The 12,871-nt window shown below is 42.1% G+C and overlaps 1 protein-coding gene across 1 annotated transcript; it reads right to left on the reverse strand.

The window, feature by feature from the left end:
- Positions 1 to 7,273: 7,273 nt before the first annotated feature.
- LOC116373031 (uncharacterized) lies at positions 7,274 to 9,925 on the reverse strand. Its single transcript, XM_031821739.1, has 3 exons — positions 8,185 to 9,925; positions 7,930 to 8,017; positions 7,274 to 7,588 (listed from the first exon to the last, which is right to left on the reverse strand). The coding sequence occupies exons 1-3, from the start codon at positions 9,892 to 9,894 to the stop codon at positions 7,410 to 7,412; spliced, it is 1,977 nt and encodes a 658-aa protein (XP_031677599.1). The 5' UTR covers positions 9,895 to 9,925; the 3' UTR covers positions 7,274 to 7,409.
- Between the last annotated feature and the right edge of the window lie 2,946 nt (positions 9,926 to 12,871).

Genomic DNA, 12,871 nt, shown 5'->3' on the forward strand with positions numbered 1-12,871 from the left:
AGTACTTACAATAGGAGACATGGTTATGTGATGGGGTGATAGTACCTACAGTAGGAGACATGGTTATGTGATGGGGCGATAGTACTTACAGTAGGAGACATGGTTATGTGATGGGGCGATAGTACTTACAGTAGGAGACATGGTTATGTGATGGGGCGATAGTACCTACAGTAGGAGACATGGTTATGTGATGGGGCGATAGTACTTACAGTAGGAGACGTGATGGGGCGATAGTACTTACAATAGGAGACATGGTTATGTGATGGGGTGATAGTACTTACAATAGGAGACATGGTTATGTGATGGGGTGATAGTACTTACAATAGGAGACATGGTTATGTGATGCGGTGATAGTACTTACAGTAGGAGACGTGATGTGGCGATAGTACTTACAATAGGAGACATGGTTATGTGATGGGGTGATAGTACCTACAGTAGGAGACATGGTTATGTGATGGGGCGATAGTACTTACAGTAGGAGACATGGTTATGTGATGGGGCGATAGTACTTACAGTAGGAGACATGGTTATGTGATGGGGCGATAGTACCTACAGTAGGAGACATGGTTATGTGATGGGGCGATAGTACTTACAGTAGGAGACGTGATGGGGCGATAGTACTTACAATAGGAGACATGGTTATGTGATGGGGTGATAGTACTTACAATAGGAGACATGGTTATGTGATGGGGTGATAGTACTTACAATAGGAGACATGGTTATGTGATGCGGTGATAGTACTTACAGTAGGAGACATGTGATGCGGTGATAGTACTTACAGTAGGAGACATGTGATGGGGCGATAGTACTTACAGTAGGTGTGGTATATTGGCCATATACCACACCTCCTTGGGCCTTATTTCTTAATTGGACACTTTTACAATTATTGTATGGTAAATATTGACATCTGTCTGGGTGGAACACCCTCCATAATGGGTGTCTGTGTGGGACACCCTCCATTACGGCTCCATCAGTGTTGAGCCCTCTCACTCTGATTGTATGGGACACTCAATTACGGCTCCTTGTGTTTCCAATCTTCTTCCTCTGGCAGGATTACTTCCACGTGCAACTGTCAGATGACAAGTAGGTGAGGCACTTCCTGGAGCTGAGCTATGCTGGTGCCATCCTTCGGGACAGCTGGGTCCTGACAGACGTTGGCATCACCCCTAGCAGTGCCATCTGCTGCCTGCTGAAGGTACCAGCCGAACACCTAGCTGTTTCTACCCGTGCTTGAAAATGCATATCAAAGTGAGCTGGCTATTGCTTGAAACAGCTTCATACTATCATTAACATAAAGTGTTTCAGATATAGTGTGATGATATATAGTATGGTGATATATATAGCATGGTGATATATAGTGTGGTGATATATTGTATGGTTAAATAGTATAGTTATATAGTATGATTATATATATATTATGGTGATATAGAGTGTGGTAATATATAGTATGGTGATATAGTATGATTATATAGTATGGTTATATAGTATGATTAGGTGATTTAGTTAATTCAAACAGGTGCCATTAATACAGGTAACGAGTGGAGGACAGAGGAGCCTCTTAAAGAAGAAGTTACAGGTCTGTGAGAGCCAGAAATCTTGCTTGTTTGTAGGTGACCAAATACTTATTTTCCACCATAATTTGCAAATAAATTCATTAAAAATCCTAAGTATGTGATTTTTCTGGATTTTTTTTCTCATTTTGTCTGTCATAGTTGAAGTGTACCTATGATGAAAATTACAGGCCTCTCTCATCTTTTTAAGTGGGAGAACTTGCACAATTGGGGGCTGACTAAATACTTTTTTGCCCCACTGTATAGTGTGGTGGTATATAGTATGGTGATATATAGTATGTTGAGGTCACCCTGCTTGAGACTTAAAGTAATATTGACCTTGCTCAACCAAGACCATGGTTATGGTAGAGTGATTGGTTAGTAAGGACACTGCTTTATACCGAGACCATGGTTATGGTAGAGTGATTGGTTAGTAAGAACACTACTTCGTGAGTGTGAAGTGTTGTTGTACAGAGGTCCCTGGGTACATGTCCAGAGCCAGACAGGGACAGAACTCACTCTGTTCCACAAAGTTCTGTGGAAGATTTGCTAACAGAGGAGAGTGGTTATGTATCTAAGTACAAATTTAACCATCAGAATAATGTTTATTTGTGTTCCTTACTCCTTACTTACACATCCCATCATTGACATCGTCAAAGCCAGACCTTCTGTCTGTCTCTCCTTCTCGCTGGTTGACTAGAGTGGAAATCTATAGTATTGTATGGTTGACCTGGGATAGAGCTGAAATGTGGCCCGATGTAGTGTTGCCTTTGTACCAAACACCCTTACAGTCATAAACCTTTTCCCCATGTAATCGCCTCGACCTCAGTCTGGTGTTCGCTAACAGTATCTGAAGAGTCTGTATACCCAGTGGTGTACAGTACAGTAGAGCACAGCACAGCAGAGTACAGCAGACTACAGTAGAGCACAGCAGAGTACAGCAGAGTACAGTAGAGCACAGCAGACTACAGCAGACAGAGTACAGCAGACTACAGCAGAGTACAGTAGAGTACAGCAGAGTACAGTAGAGCACAGCAGAGTACAGCAGACAGAGTACAGTAGAGCACAGCAGACTACAGCAGACAGAGTACAGTAGAGCACAGCAGAGTACAGCAGACAGAGTACAGTAGAGCACAGCAGACTACAGCAGACAGAGTACAGCAGACTACAGCAGAGTACAGCAGAGTACAGCAGAGTACAGTAGAGCACAGCAGAGTACAGTAGAGCACAGCAGGCCGTATAGTAGGAGAAGAAGAGGCCCTTTGGGTTCATTGAAATACATATTCATAATATTTCAGTTAACAATTTAATCTGCACCCAGATTAGTCTTCAATTTAATTTTCACCCAGATTAGTGTTCAATTTAATCTGCACCCAGATTAGTGTTCAATGTGATAGAACAAAACTCAGTATAGCACATGAATTAGAAAATTTTGTTACAAGTTTGAGCCACGAGATGGTGGTAGATTATAAGTTTAAATAGCATGGACCTTTGATTTGTCTCTGGATAGAAATTGCCCTTGGGCACAGATCTAGGATCAGTTTACTCTCACCAAATCCTAACCTTTACCATTAGCAGTAAAAACACAAACCAGACCTAAGATCAGTGCAAAGGAGTCACTTCATCTTACCCCTGTAATTATATGACTCCTAACTTATATATACTGAGTGTACCAAACATTAGAAACACCTTCCTAATATTGAGTTGCACCCCGCCTTCTGCCATCAGAACAGCCTCAATTCGTTGGGGCATGGACTCTACAAGGTGTTTGAAAGCGTTCCCCAGGGATGCTGGCCCATGTTGACTCCAATGCTTCCAACAGTTGTGCAAAGTTGGCTGGATGTTCTTTGGGTGGTGGACCATTCATGATACACACAGGAAACTGTTGAGTGTGAAAAACCCCAGCAGCATTGCAGTTCTTGACACAAACCGGTGCACCTGGCACCTACTACCCCGTTCAAAAGCACTTAAATATTTTGTCTTGCCCATTCACCCTCTGAATGGCACACATACACAATTTATGCCTCAATTGTCTCAAGGCTTAAAAATCCTTCTTTAACCTGTCCGCTCCCCTTCATCTACACTGAAGTGGATTTAACAAGTGACATCATTAAGGAATCATAGCTTTCACCTGGATTCACCTGGTCAGTCTTTGTCATGGAAAGAACCGGTGTTCATAATGTTTTGTTTACTCGGTGTATAAACACATCATAGGTATTTATGTAAAACGGTTGGACACCTGGGATGGGTGGGCGGAGTTCCTCAGAGGCTGCTTCCTGGGACACAGACTGACCGTCCAACGACACCTGTCTAGGGAGAGACCTGTGATGAGGTCAGAATACACATCTACACACTGAACTGTATGATAGACTTACTATCAACAGTGATGGTGCTGAACCTTTATATAGCTTACAATGATAGTACTGACCCTGTATATAGCTTACAATGATAGTACTGACCCTGTATATAGCTTACAATGATAGTACTGACCCTGTATATAGCTTACAATGATAGTACTGACCCTGTATATATCTTACATTGATAGTACCTACCCTGTATATAGCTTACAATGATAGTACTGACCCTGTATATATCGTACAATGATAGTACTGACCCTGTTTATAGCTTACAATGATAGTACTGACCCTGTATATAGCTTACAATGATAGTTCTGACCCTGTATATAGCTTACAATGATAGTACTGACCCTGTATATAGCTTACATAGATAGTACTGACCCTGTATATAGCTTACAATGATAGTACTGACCCTGTATATAGCTTACAATGATAGTTCTGACCCTGTATATAGCTTACAATGATAGTTCTGACACTGTATATAGCTTACAATGATAGTACTGACCCTGTATATAGCTTACATAGATAGTACTGACCCTGTATATAGCTTACAATGATAGTACTGACCCTGTATATAGCTTACAATGATAGTTCTGACCCTGTATATAGCTTACAATGATAGTACTGACCCTGTATATAGCTTACAATGATAGTTCTGACCCTGTATATAGCTTACAATGATAGTTCTGACCCTGTATATAGCTTACAATGATAGTTCTGACCCTGTATATAGCTTACAATGATAGTACTGACCCTGTATATAGCTGATATTCTCGTGTTTTTTTCCTTCATATGTTTTTTCTATTACCCTGATATTTAATACTGCATTGTGGGTAAGAGCTTGCAAGTAAGCATTTTACTGTCCTGTTTTATAACCCACTGTATCTTGTGAACTTGACAAAAAAAATTGAAAAGTGTTATAAATACATTGATTCTGTATTATTCCAGGTTCCAGCTCCGGGTGGCACTCTACATCGCTGCTTCTCTGGGCCACCTGGACCTGGCCGGCTGGCTGCTGGAGAGGGGGGTGCGTGTCATTGAGCCGGTGGGGGTTCACCCTTACCGTGAGTGGTGCCACCAGATGGCCCACCCCGACGTCGCCAAGTATCCCATTGAACTTGTCCGGTGGCCATTTGATTAATTGTTCAGCAGTCTTATGACTCCTGAAACAAATCATGAGCCAACTATCATGCTTAGAAGATGTATAGTGTCAGTCTTATTGGTTCACCCTAACAAGTTGTTTCAGTATGGGGAGAGGATAGGATGTAAGGGCGCTTCATTAATGTATTGAGGCCATTACATATACAGTATTTCACAATGCTAGGACACAGATTTGGTCTCCTAACCTTGTTCTGGTTGATTGACTCTCTAACAGTGCCTTCACACAGAGACCATGGTTGCAGCAGCTGAATGTAGCGCGGACTCTGTCCAGGAGGAGTGCTCAGCACATTGGGTAGACACCAGGATCCTGGATTAGGCAGATTAAACATACTGAAACAAGGAGGGACAACCTGGAATTGCTATTGTCATTCCTATTCTCAAAAAACAAAAAACGTATCATATTTCACTGGCTATTTGTAGTAGCCAAATGTGAATGGAATTATTATTATTCTAGAATCATTCAGTTGACTGAATGTGACTATGTGATTGTACTGAATGTGACTATGTGGTTGTGCTGTATGTGATTGTACTGAATGTGACTATGTGGTTGTGCTGTATGTGATTGTACTGAATGTGGTTGTACTGTACGTGATTGTAAGTGTTTGACATGGGTCTAAATGAGGCTCCAACCCCCCCCCCCCCCCCTTTATCCTGCTGCCTTAAAACTCTTTTATTAAGATGTGGATCATTATTGCTCATATGAGTCTGTGCAGTGTCAAAATAATACATACGGTCTTTCACAGGGTATTTGACAAACTCTTTATTTACGTTACAAAACTGACAACTACTGTGACGATGTGTTAGCACAGCATGTGTCATCATTCCCCTGCAGTGTGTGGATTTACACAGCAACATAGCAGACAGCTTAAATAGTTTATTTAACCTTTATTTCACTAGACAAGTCAGTCCAGAACAACCTTCTCAACCTTCTTGACAGGTAAGAAACACTTGGTTAGTGTTTGTGTCTTATCCAATGGGTTGTCAGGTGAACGTTGAAGATGCTTCTTGGAGGTGATATAATGATGTCATTGAATCGCTGTCATTGAGTTGCTTACTGGACAAGACAATTATTCACTCAAAATGAAATCTGTCTTTCATTTCACTTATGTTGATACTTGATTGGCTATTTGCTGTCTTTTGAAAATACAAAAATAAATATAACTGTTTTATGAAGCACTTGTAGACATTCATTGTTTTCAAAATCATATTTTCAGCAAAACAGATACATACTTTTACAATATGACATCAAATCAAATAAAAAAATTAAGTAAGTGATATGTAAATGATTGGCAAAAGGCTCCAACCACCCAAGTCATAGACTGTTCACTCTGCTACCACACGGCAAGCGTTACGAGAGCACCAAGTCTGGGACAAAAGGCTCCTTAACAGCTTCTACCCCCAAGTCATTAGACTGCTGAACAGCTTCTACCCCCAAGTCATTAGACTGCTGAACAGCTTCTACCCCCAAGTCATTAGACTGCTGAACAGCTTCTACCCCCAAGTCATTAGACTGCTGAACAGCTTCTACCCCCAAGTCATTAGACTGCTGAACAGCTTCCACCCCCAAGTCATTAGACTGCTGAACAGCTTCTACCCCCAAGTCATTAGACTGCTGAACAGCTTCTACCCCCAAGTCATTAGACTGCTGAACAGCTTCTACCCCCAAGTCATTAGACTGCTGAACAGCTTCTACCCCCAAGTCATTAGACTACTGAACTGCTTCTACCCCCAAGTCATTAGACTGCTGAACAGCTTCTACCCCCAAGTCATTAGACTGCTGAACAGCTTCTACTTCCAAGCCATTAGACTGCTGAACAGCTTCTACCCCCAAGTCATTAGACTGCTGAACAGCTTCTACCCCCAAGTCATTAGACTGCTGAACGTTAATTAAATGGCCACCTGCACTATTTGCATTGACCCCCTTTGTTATTGATGTATATTCCTAATTGTTTTCCACTGACTCTATTGAATTGGCTCGATGCACACTCACTACACTCTACCCACACATTCACTGTGACACTGACCGACTTTCACACTAGCTGCTGCTACTGTGTTTATTATCTATGCTGATTGCCGAGTCACTTTTACCCTTACCTACATGTACATACTGTATTACCTCGACTACCTCGCACCCATGCACATTGACTCGGTACTGGTACTCCTTGTATATAGCCTTGTTATTGTGTTACTATTTAGAAAATATTTTCTTACTTTTTTAACTCTGCATTGTTGGGAATGTGCTCGTAATAAAGCATCTCACAGTTGTTTTCTGCGTATGTGACCAATACGATTAGATTCTCATCTGAACAAATGAATGCTCTCGTTGTTTATAATGAGGAATTTAATTAAATAATTTGGTTTTCCTTGAAGATTTGAATGGGCTGAGAAAGCATTTCGTGATGGATCTAGACAATCTGGTGAAAAGGGAGGGTTTGCGGCTCTTCTCTTCAAGTGGGAAGGACGATGCGATATCATAAATTCCCTCTGGAGAAAAGGAGCCATGAGATGTTGTCATCGTCTCTGCAACGAAAGACCATCCAGCATGCCATCAATTTACATTTTAACTCATTTATCAGACACTCTTATCTAGAGAGACTTACAAGGAGCAATTAGGATGAAGTGCCTTGCTCAAGAGCACATTTACAGATTTTGCCTCGCAAACTCAGGGATTCTGAACCAGCAACCTATCGGTTACTGGCCCAACCTCTTAACCCACTAGGCTACCACCCAGCCCACAGTACAGTATGTCATAGGTAACAACTCAGAGGAGTACAATGTCTTTCCAAATGAATTAGTGGAATGGTAAAGGGATAATGTCTCAGTCTTGACTGAGCAGCAGCCTAAACAGCAGCAGGGCTTACCTGTAAAGTACACAGTAGGGGAAATGTTCTGAGGCTGGTACTCCAGAGACTCTTGAGGACAGAGGTTCTTACTAACTTTCTTGGAACCCTGGTTGGTGGGAAAAGGCACATTAAAACAAACTGACATTTTTTCGATATCTTAAAGTACAGCATATCAATTGCAAAGAAGCAGTGCAATGCCATGACACAAAGAATCATATATCTCATAAAAGGTCAACAGCAGTGTTATTCATGAAAGATGTATGTGTACTATACCTTTGTGTTAAAGGTGAGGACCTGCTCTCCAGTACTGCTGATGGTATCCCTTTCCAAATCAAACACGCCTTCTACAATGTCACTGGTGGCCACGCTGGTAGTGGACTCAAAATAACATTTAGCAGTGGCTTTGGTGATCATTTGAAGAATGACCATGCAAGTAGAAGTCTTTGGATCGTTCTGGACTGAAACATCAAAGTTTATGTTTTCATAATCATCTGACCACTGTCTCAGGAAGCCCTTCACTGTCTCTTCAGCAAATATCTGGAGAAGCTGAGAGGAGAGCTCCTTGGATATGGCACATTGTTCCTTTCCCCATTTCAGCCTTGAAAGAATGGAGTCTGAAGCACTTTTGGCTGCTTCCAATGTTAAGACCTGTGGAGTGCTGTGGCTGTCCTGAAGGGCTATAACTTTATCCACCAATTCATGGTTGAAAATGTGGATGGTCCAAGTGGAAATGATTTTTCTCAATTTCCTAACAGCAGATCGGAGGTCGTCAAGATGAGAAGCACCCTGTCCATCTTCCTGTGTGTTCTCAACACTTTCCACCATAATGTCCACTACCACCCCAGCAGCTTGCCTGACTTTGTCCACAAAGGTTACAGGAAGTAAGTCCTCTGTGTGAAAGAAGTCCTCAATGATTGTGTTTCTAACAATGGGAAAGTCAATCTGAGCAGGAAACTCGGTGGGAATGGGAGTCCCGGGTAAGGCAAAGTGCCATTTCGACTGCCTTAATTTTGAAGTAGGTGTTAGAGAGATGGAGGAGCGTGAAGAAGAGGTATTTCTTGTATTTTGGCTGTCAGCACTCCTACAACGGATCGTGCCAATATCCTCCAGCATGGATCCTGAGAGCTCAGTGGTTTTAGGTAGTAATTTGTGCGGAATGTCCACACAGGCATCGTTTCCACCAGGTGTAACACTGCTCTGGTTGACCTCAAGATGGCCGATACTTGCTCTTTGTGATGCAGGACTGCTTTGATAGGTAGAGATTTGGATTGAACCAAGTGTTGTGTCTGATCTTTGAAGATCTTTTCTGAGAAACTCCGTAATCTTACTTTGCAGACTGTAGTAGATGTTACAAGCAGCAGACCAGATCCTTTTCTCAGAAACCTGTCCAGTGGTGAGCAGGGATGTTCCAGATACCATGTCAGATGATTGGGTGGTCTGGGTGAGCTCCTGCTGGTCTTTCACCATGGTTTGTATAATATCAGTAGATGTGGTGGATGTAGATACAGACTGGAGGTACTTATCTGTTGTACCTTCCTCCACAATGTTAAATGATCTAGAGAGGACCTCACTCACTCCTTTCTCAGCTTTGGTTTGGAACTCATGACTAGAGAGTTTTTGGAGGCTCTTTGTTGAAAGACTGTGGGAAGATGCAATGCCTTTGGAGGCAGCCGTGCTGCAATCTAGACTTACTGGAGAGGTTAGCTCAGGAGAACCTTGAAGACGTTCAAACATGTCTTCACATGGTGTTGGGGACCTTGACAAGGAGATGTCCTTCAGCTGAGACAGAACACCACCTACCAATATGTTGACCTCAAGGGACATATCAGATATTTTCTTTCCTACTGTGGAGAAGCAAGGTGCATTTGATGTCTGATCCTCGCATGAGGTCAAGATTGTTGTAATGACCTGTTTGGTACTATTGTTCATTAGACCCTCGTCTGTTTCAGTCCAGAGAAGTTTTGAACTCTCGCTGACACCCATGTGTAGATTCACTTCCTGGTTCAAACTGGGCAAGTGAGGCACACTCTTACTAGCTTGCGTCAAGTTCTGGCTTGCCAAACCAAGGTACTCTTTAGTCACAAGATGTCCAGAGTCCTCTGTGGGTGTATGGCTAGACATTCTTCTCTGCATGTCTGATCTCTGCCGGTGAATGGTGAAGCCCTTTAATGTCTTCTTAATATTTTTATATAAACTAGTGGTAGCAGACCAGATCCTGCTCTTTCGCTTTTGTACATTTTCCTGGAGGTCAGGTTCTCTCTCCTCTACTTCTGCAGGTTGCGCCGAGCTCTGCAGGTCTTCCACAAATGTTTCAATGATGCCAAAGGCAGCAGAATCCGCACAAATATCCTTTGACCATGTGTACTGGTTTTGAATGGAACAAGACCTGGATGCTACAGAATAAGCAGGCTGTGCACTAGTTAAGCTACTGTTGGACTTTTTAACTAGGAACTCACTCACTGCTTGAGTGGCATTTCTCTTAAATTCCTCACTTGAGAGTTTTCTAATACAATCTAACAGACTGGTCAAAGAAGCTGTGGCCTTACTTCTGCTGTCCTCAATTTGACAGGGGAACTCATATACTATTGGTGATGAGGACCTGGAATGGGAGATATCCCCAAGCTGAGCCAGAACGCCCTCTACAAATTGTTGTCTCTCAATAGAGAAGTCTGATCCATTTTCTCCAACAGTGTACAGGGGGTCCTCCTTTGACATCTCAGTGTTGTACAAGACCAGAAGCTCTGAGATAACTTCTTTGGTGCAAGTTGTCAGAAGGAGCTTGCTTTCTTCTGACTCAGTTTGTGCCCAAAGAAGTTTTGAGCACTCACTTAGGCCTCTTTGTAAAGTAACTTCACCAGTGGACTCTGGCAACTGAGGCTCACTCTTACTGGGCCTATATTTCATGTCTAAGCAAGGAAGTGGAACTGTCTCCTTAAACTCAGCATTTGTGATGTTGTCATCAGATGTGACAATGCTCTTTAGGGCAAATCTCTGAAGCTTGCCGAAATAATCTTTCAAGCTGTTTTGGATGCTGTGGTAAATGTGAACAGCAGCAGACCAGGCACTCTTCTGTTGGAGACTCTCTTCAGATTCAGCCAAGGACTTCATATCTGACACGAAAGTCTTAACAACTACTGACGCTGCTGAGCCCACTGGGTGAATTGACTCTGTCTTTACAATGCCAGACAATGGTTGACCTGATACAGCACCTGTTAACTCAGACTGAATGACTGAACTAGGAAAGCTCAAACTACTGACTTTTTTGGCAAGAACTCCACTCACTGCTTGTATTGCTGATGTTTGAAACTCCCGGCTGGAGAGTTTTTGGATGCTCTTAGATGTGAGCGTGCAGGAGGAACCAGATTCACCAATATTGTAGCTGCTCTCGTATTTCCTTATCAGGGCATCAAGATCCTCAATGAAGCCAACATGGGATGCCAAAAACGTGATCTTGTCCTTCAGATCTTCCAGCAAATTCTGTTTGTTCTCGTCAACAAAAGCCACCATTGTGTCAGAGATGGTGGGCATGACTTGCCCTGTTAGACTCTTGCTCTCTTGGTCAACTTTTTCAAGTTTAGCAGCCAGCTCTCTCACCATGCTCTCAGTCACCTTGGTCTGTGAGTCTCCCCTTACCGGTGTCAATTGAGAGGTTTGGCTAGCGGAGGCACTCTTAACGACCACTGATACGGCCGACTTGACATCTTTAATCACTTCTGCCATTACAGCAGGGGTCATCTTCGGAGAGCCTGCACTTCCAGATAGAGAATTGGACATGCATGCAAGTTTGGAGAGAGAACCTTGCAGGCTGTCCTGCACACAGGTGACGAGGGTGTCCTCTGAGACACCTAAGAGGACTTGTAGCGAGTCAGAGTTGGTTGTCTTCTTCTGCACATCAGACAGAGAGGTTAGAGTCCTTGAAAACAGAAATCATCACAGTCAAACAAATAATATGTAAGGCTGTGATGCACATTCAGTGTGTCAAATACATCTGTACCATTGAAAACAATGAGGAAAACACTGCTGTTTCTCTGAGAAAAAACCTTAGTGTGATGTCAGCCTAACTGCTTAATTTCTAAAGCCCAATAAAATGTTTTTTTGTATAAGTCATTTGTATTGAAACTGGCCTGTAGATATCTATCTATCCTGGCAATATCTATCCTCTACAAAAATCCAAATTGCTATAAACTTCAAATACTGTAACTTCTAATAACTTCAAGGACAATCATAAATACAAGGCAGTTTGAAGAAATGTTAAAGGGAAATTTCTAAATGTTTCAACTTCATATTCATCATCTCCAGCACCACCCCAACATCAGCATATGTGAAAAACAGGCATTTTTATGTTTTGTCGTAAAAAAGAAAGAGGAAGATAAGTGTTTTCTATGACATCATCAACCAATTAGTAGGCAATGCCTACTCATAATTGGTTAAAATCACACGATGCACACTGATGATGTCATTAGAATCTAGAGCTGAGCATTTAACCAACATTTTTGTTATTTTTCGTTTTTTAAACAACTAATTGACCGACGTCGGCTCAATTATTTGAATTCCATATAGTTAATTTTTTTCTTCTTCTGTGAGCTCGATGCTCAGTTTCTGTAGAGATAAATCAGATCAACCACGAACTATGCAATGTAGTAGGGAGTTGTAGTTTCCAACAGGCCAATATTCTACATAGTTTAGCACAGAAAATATGGCAATTAATTCCCATAATCCATTGCACGCCCACTTGCTTGTCCACTCTGTGTGGAGCAGATACGGAAACCTCATTGACTGAGACGGAGAGACGAGAGAATGCATGAGAGAGATAAAAAGCAGTTGCGTTGCGAGGATTCTCTACCTGGAAATACATTATCTAAGTGATTGACAGTCGGTGTTCAGCGGTCATAAAGGTAGGTCTTATTTCATTTGAAGAACTACTAAAATAGTGATTTTGTCAGACAGGATAAGCAGCAGC

Source organism: Oncorhynchus kisutch, unplaced genomic scaffold, assembly GCF_002021735.2.
Source record: "Oncorhynchus kisutch isolate 150728-3 unplaced genomic scaffold, Okis_V2 scaffold4012, whole genome shotgun sequence".
NCBI lineage: Eukaryota > Metazoa > Chordata > Actinopteri > Salmoniformes > Salmonidae > Oncorhynchus > Oncorhynchus kisutch.

Excerpts from the sequence above, each read along its gene's own strand:
- LOC116373031 (XM_031821739.1), bottom strand. The coding sequence starts at position 9,894 with ATGGGTGTCAGCGAGAGTTCAAAACTTCTCTGGACTGAAACAGACGAG. Across the intron at positions 8,018-8,184 it reads TCCTCACCTTTAACACAAAG|GGTTCCAAGAAAGTTAGTAA; the intron begins GTATAGTACACA and ends CCCACCAACCAG. Across the intron at positions 7,589-7,929 it reads CCCTACTGTGTACTTTACAG|AGACGATGACAACATCTCAT; the intron begins GTAAGCCCTGCT and ends CTTTCGTTGCAG.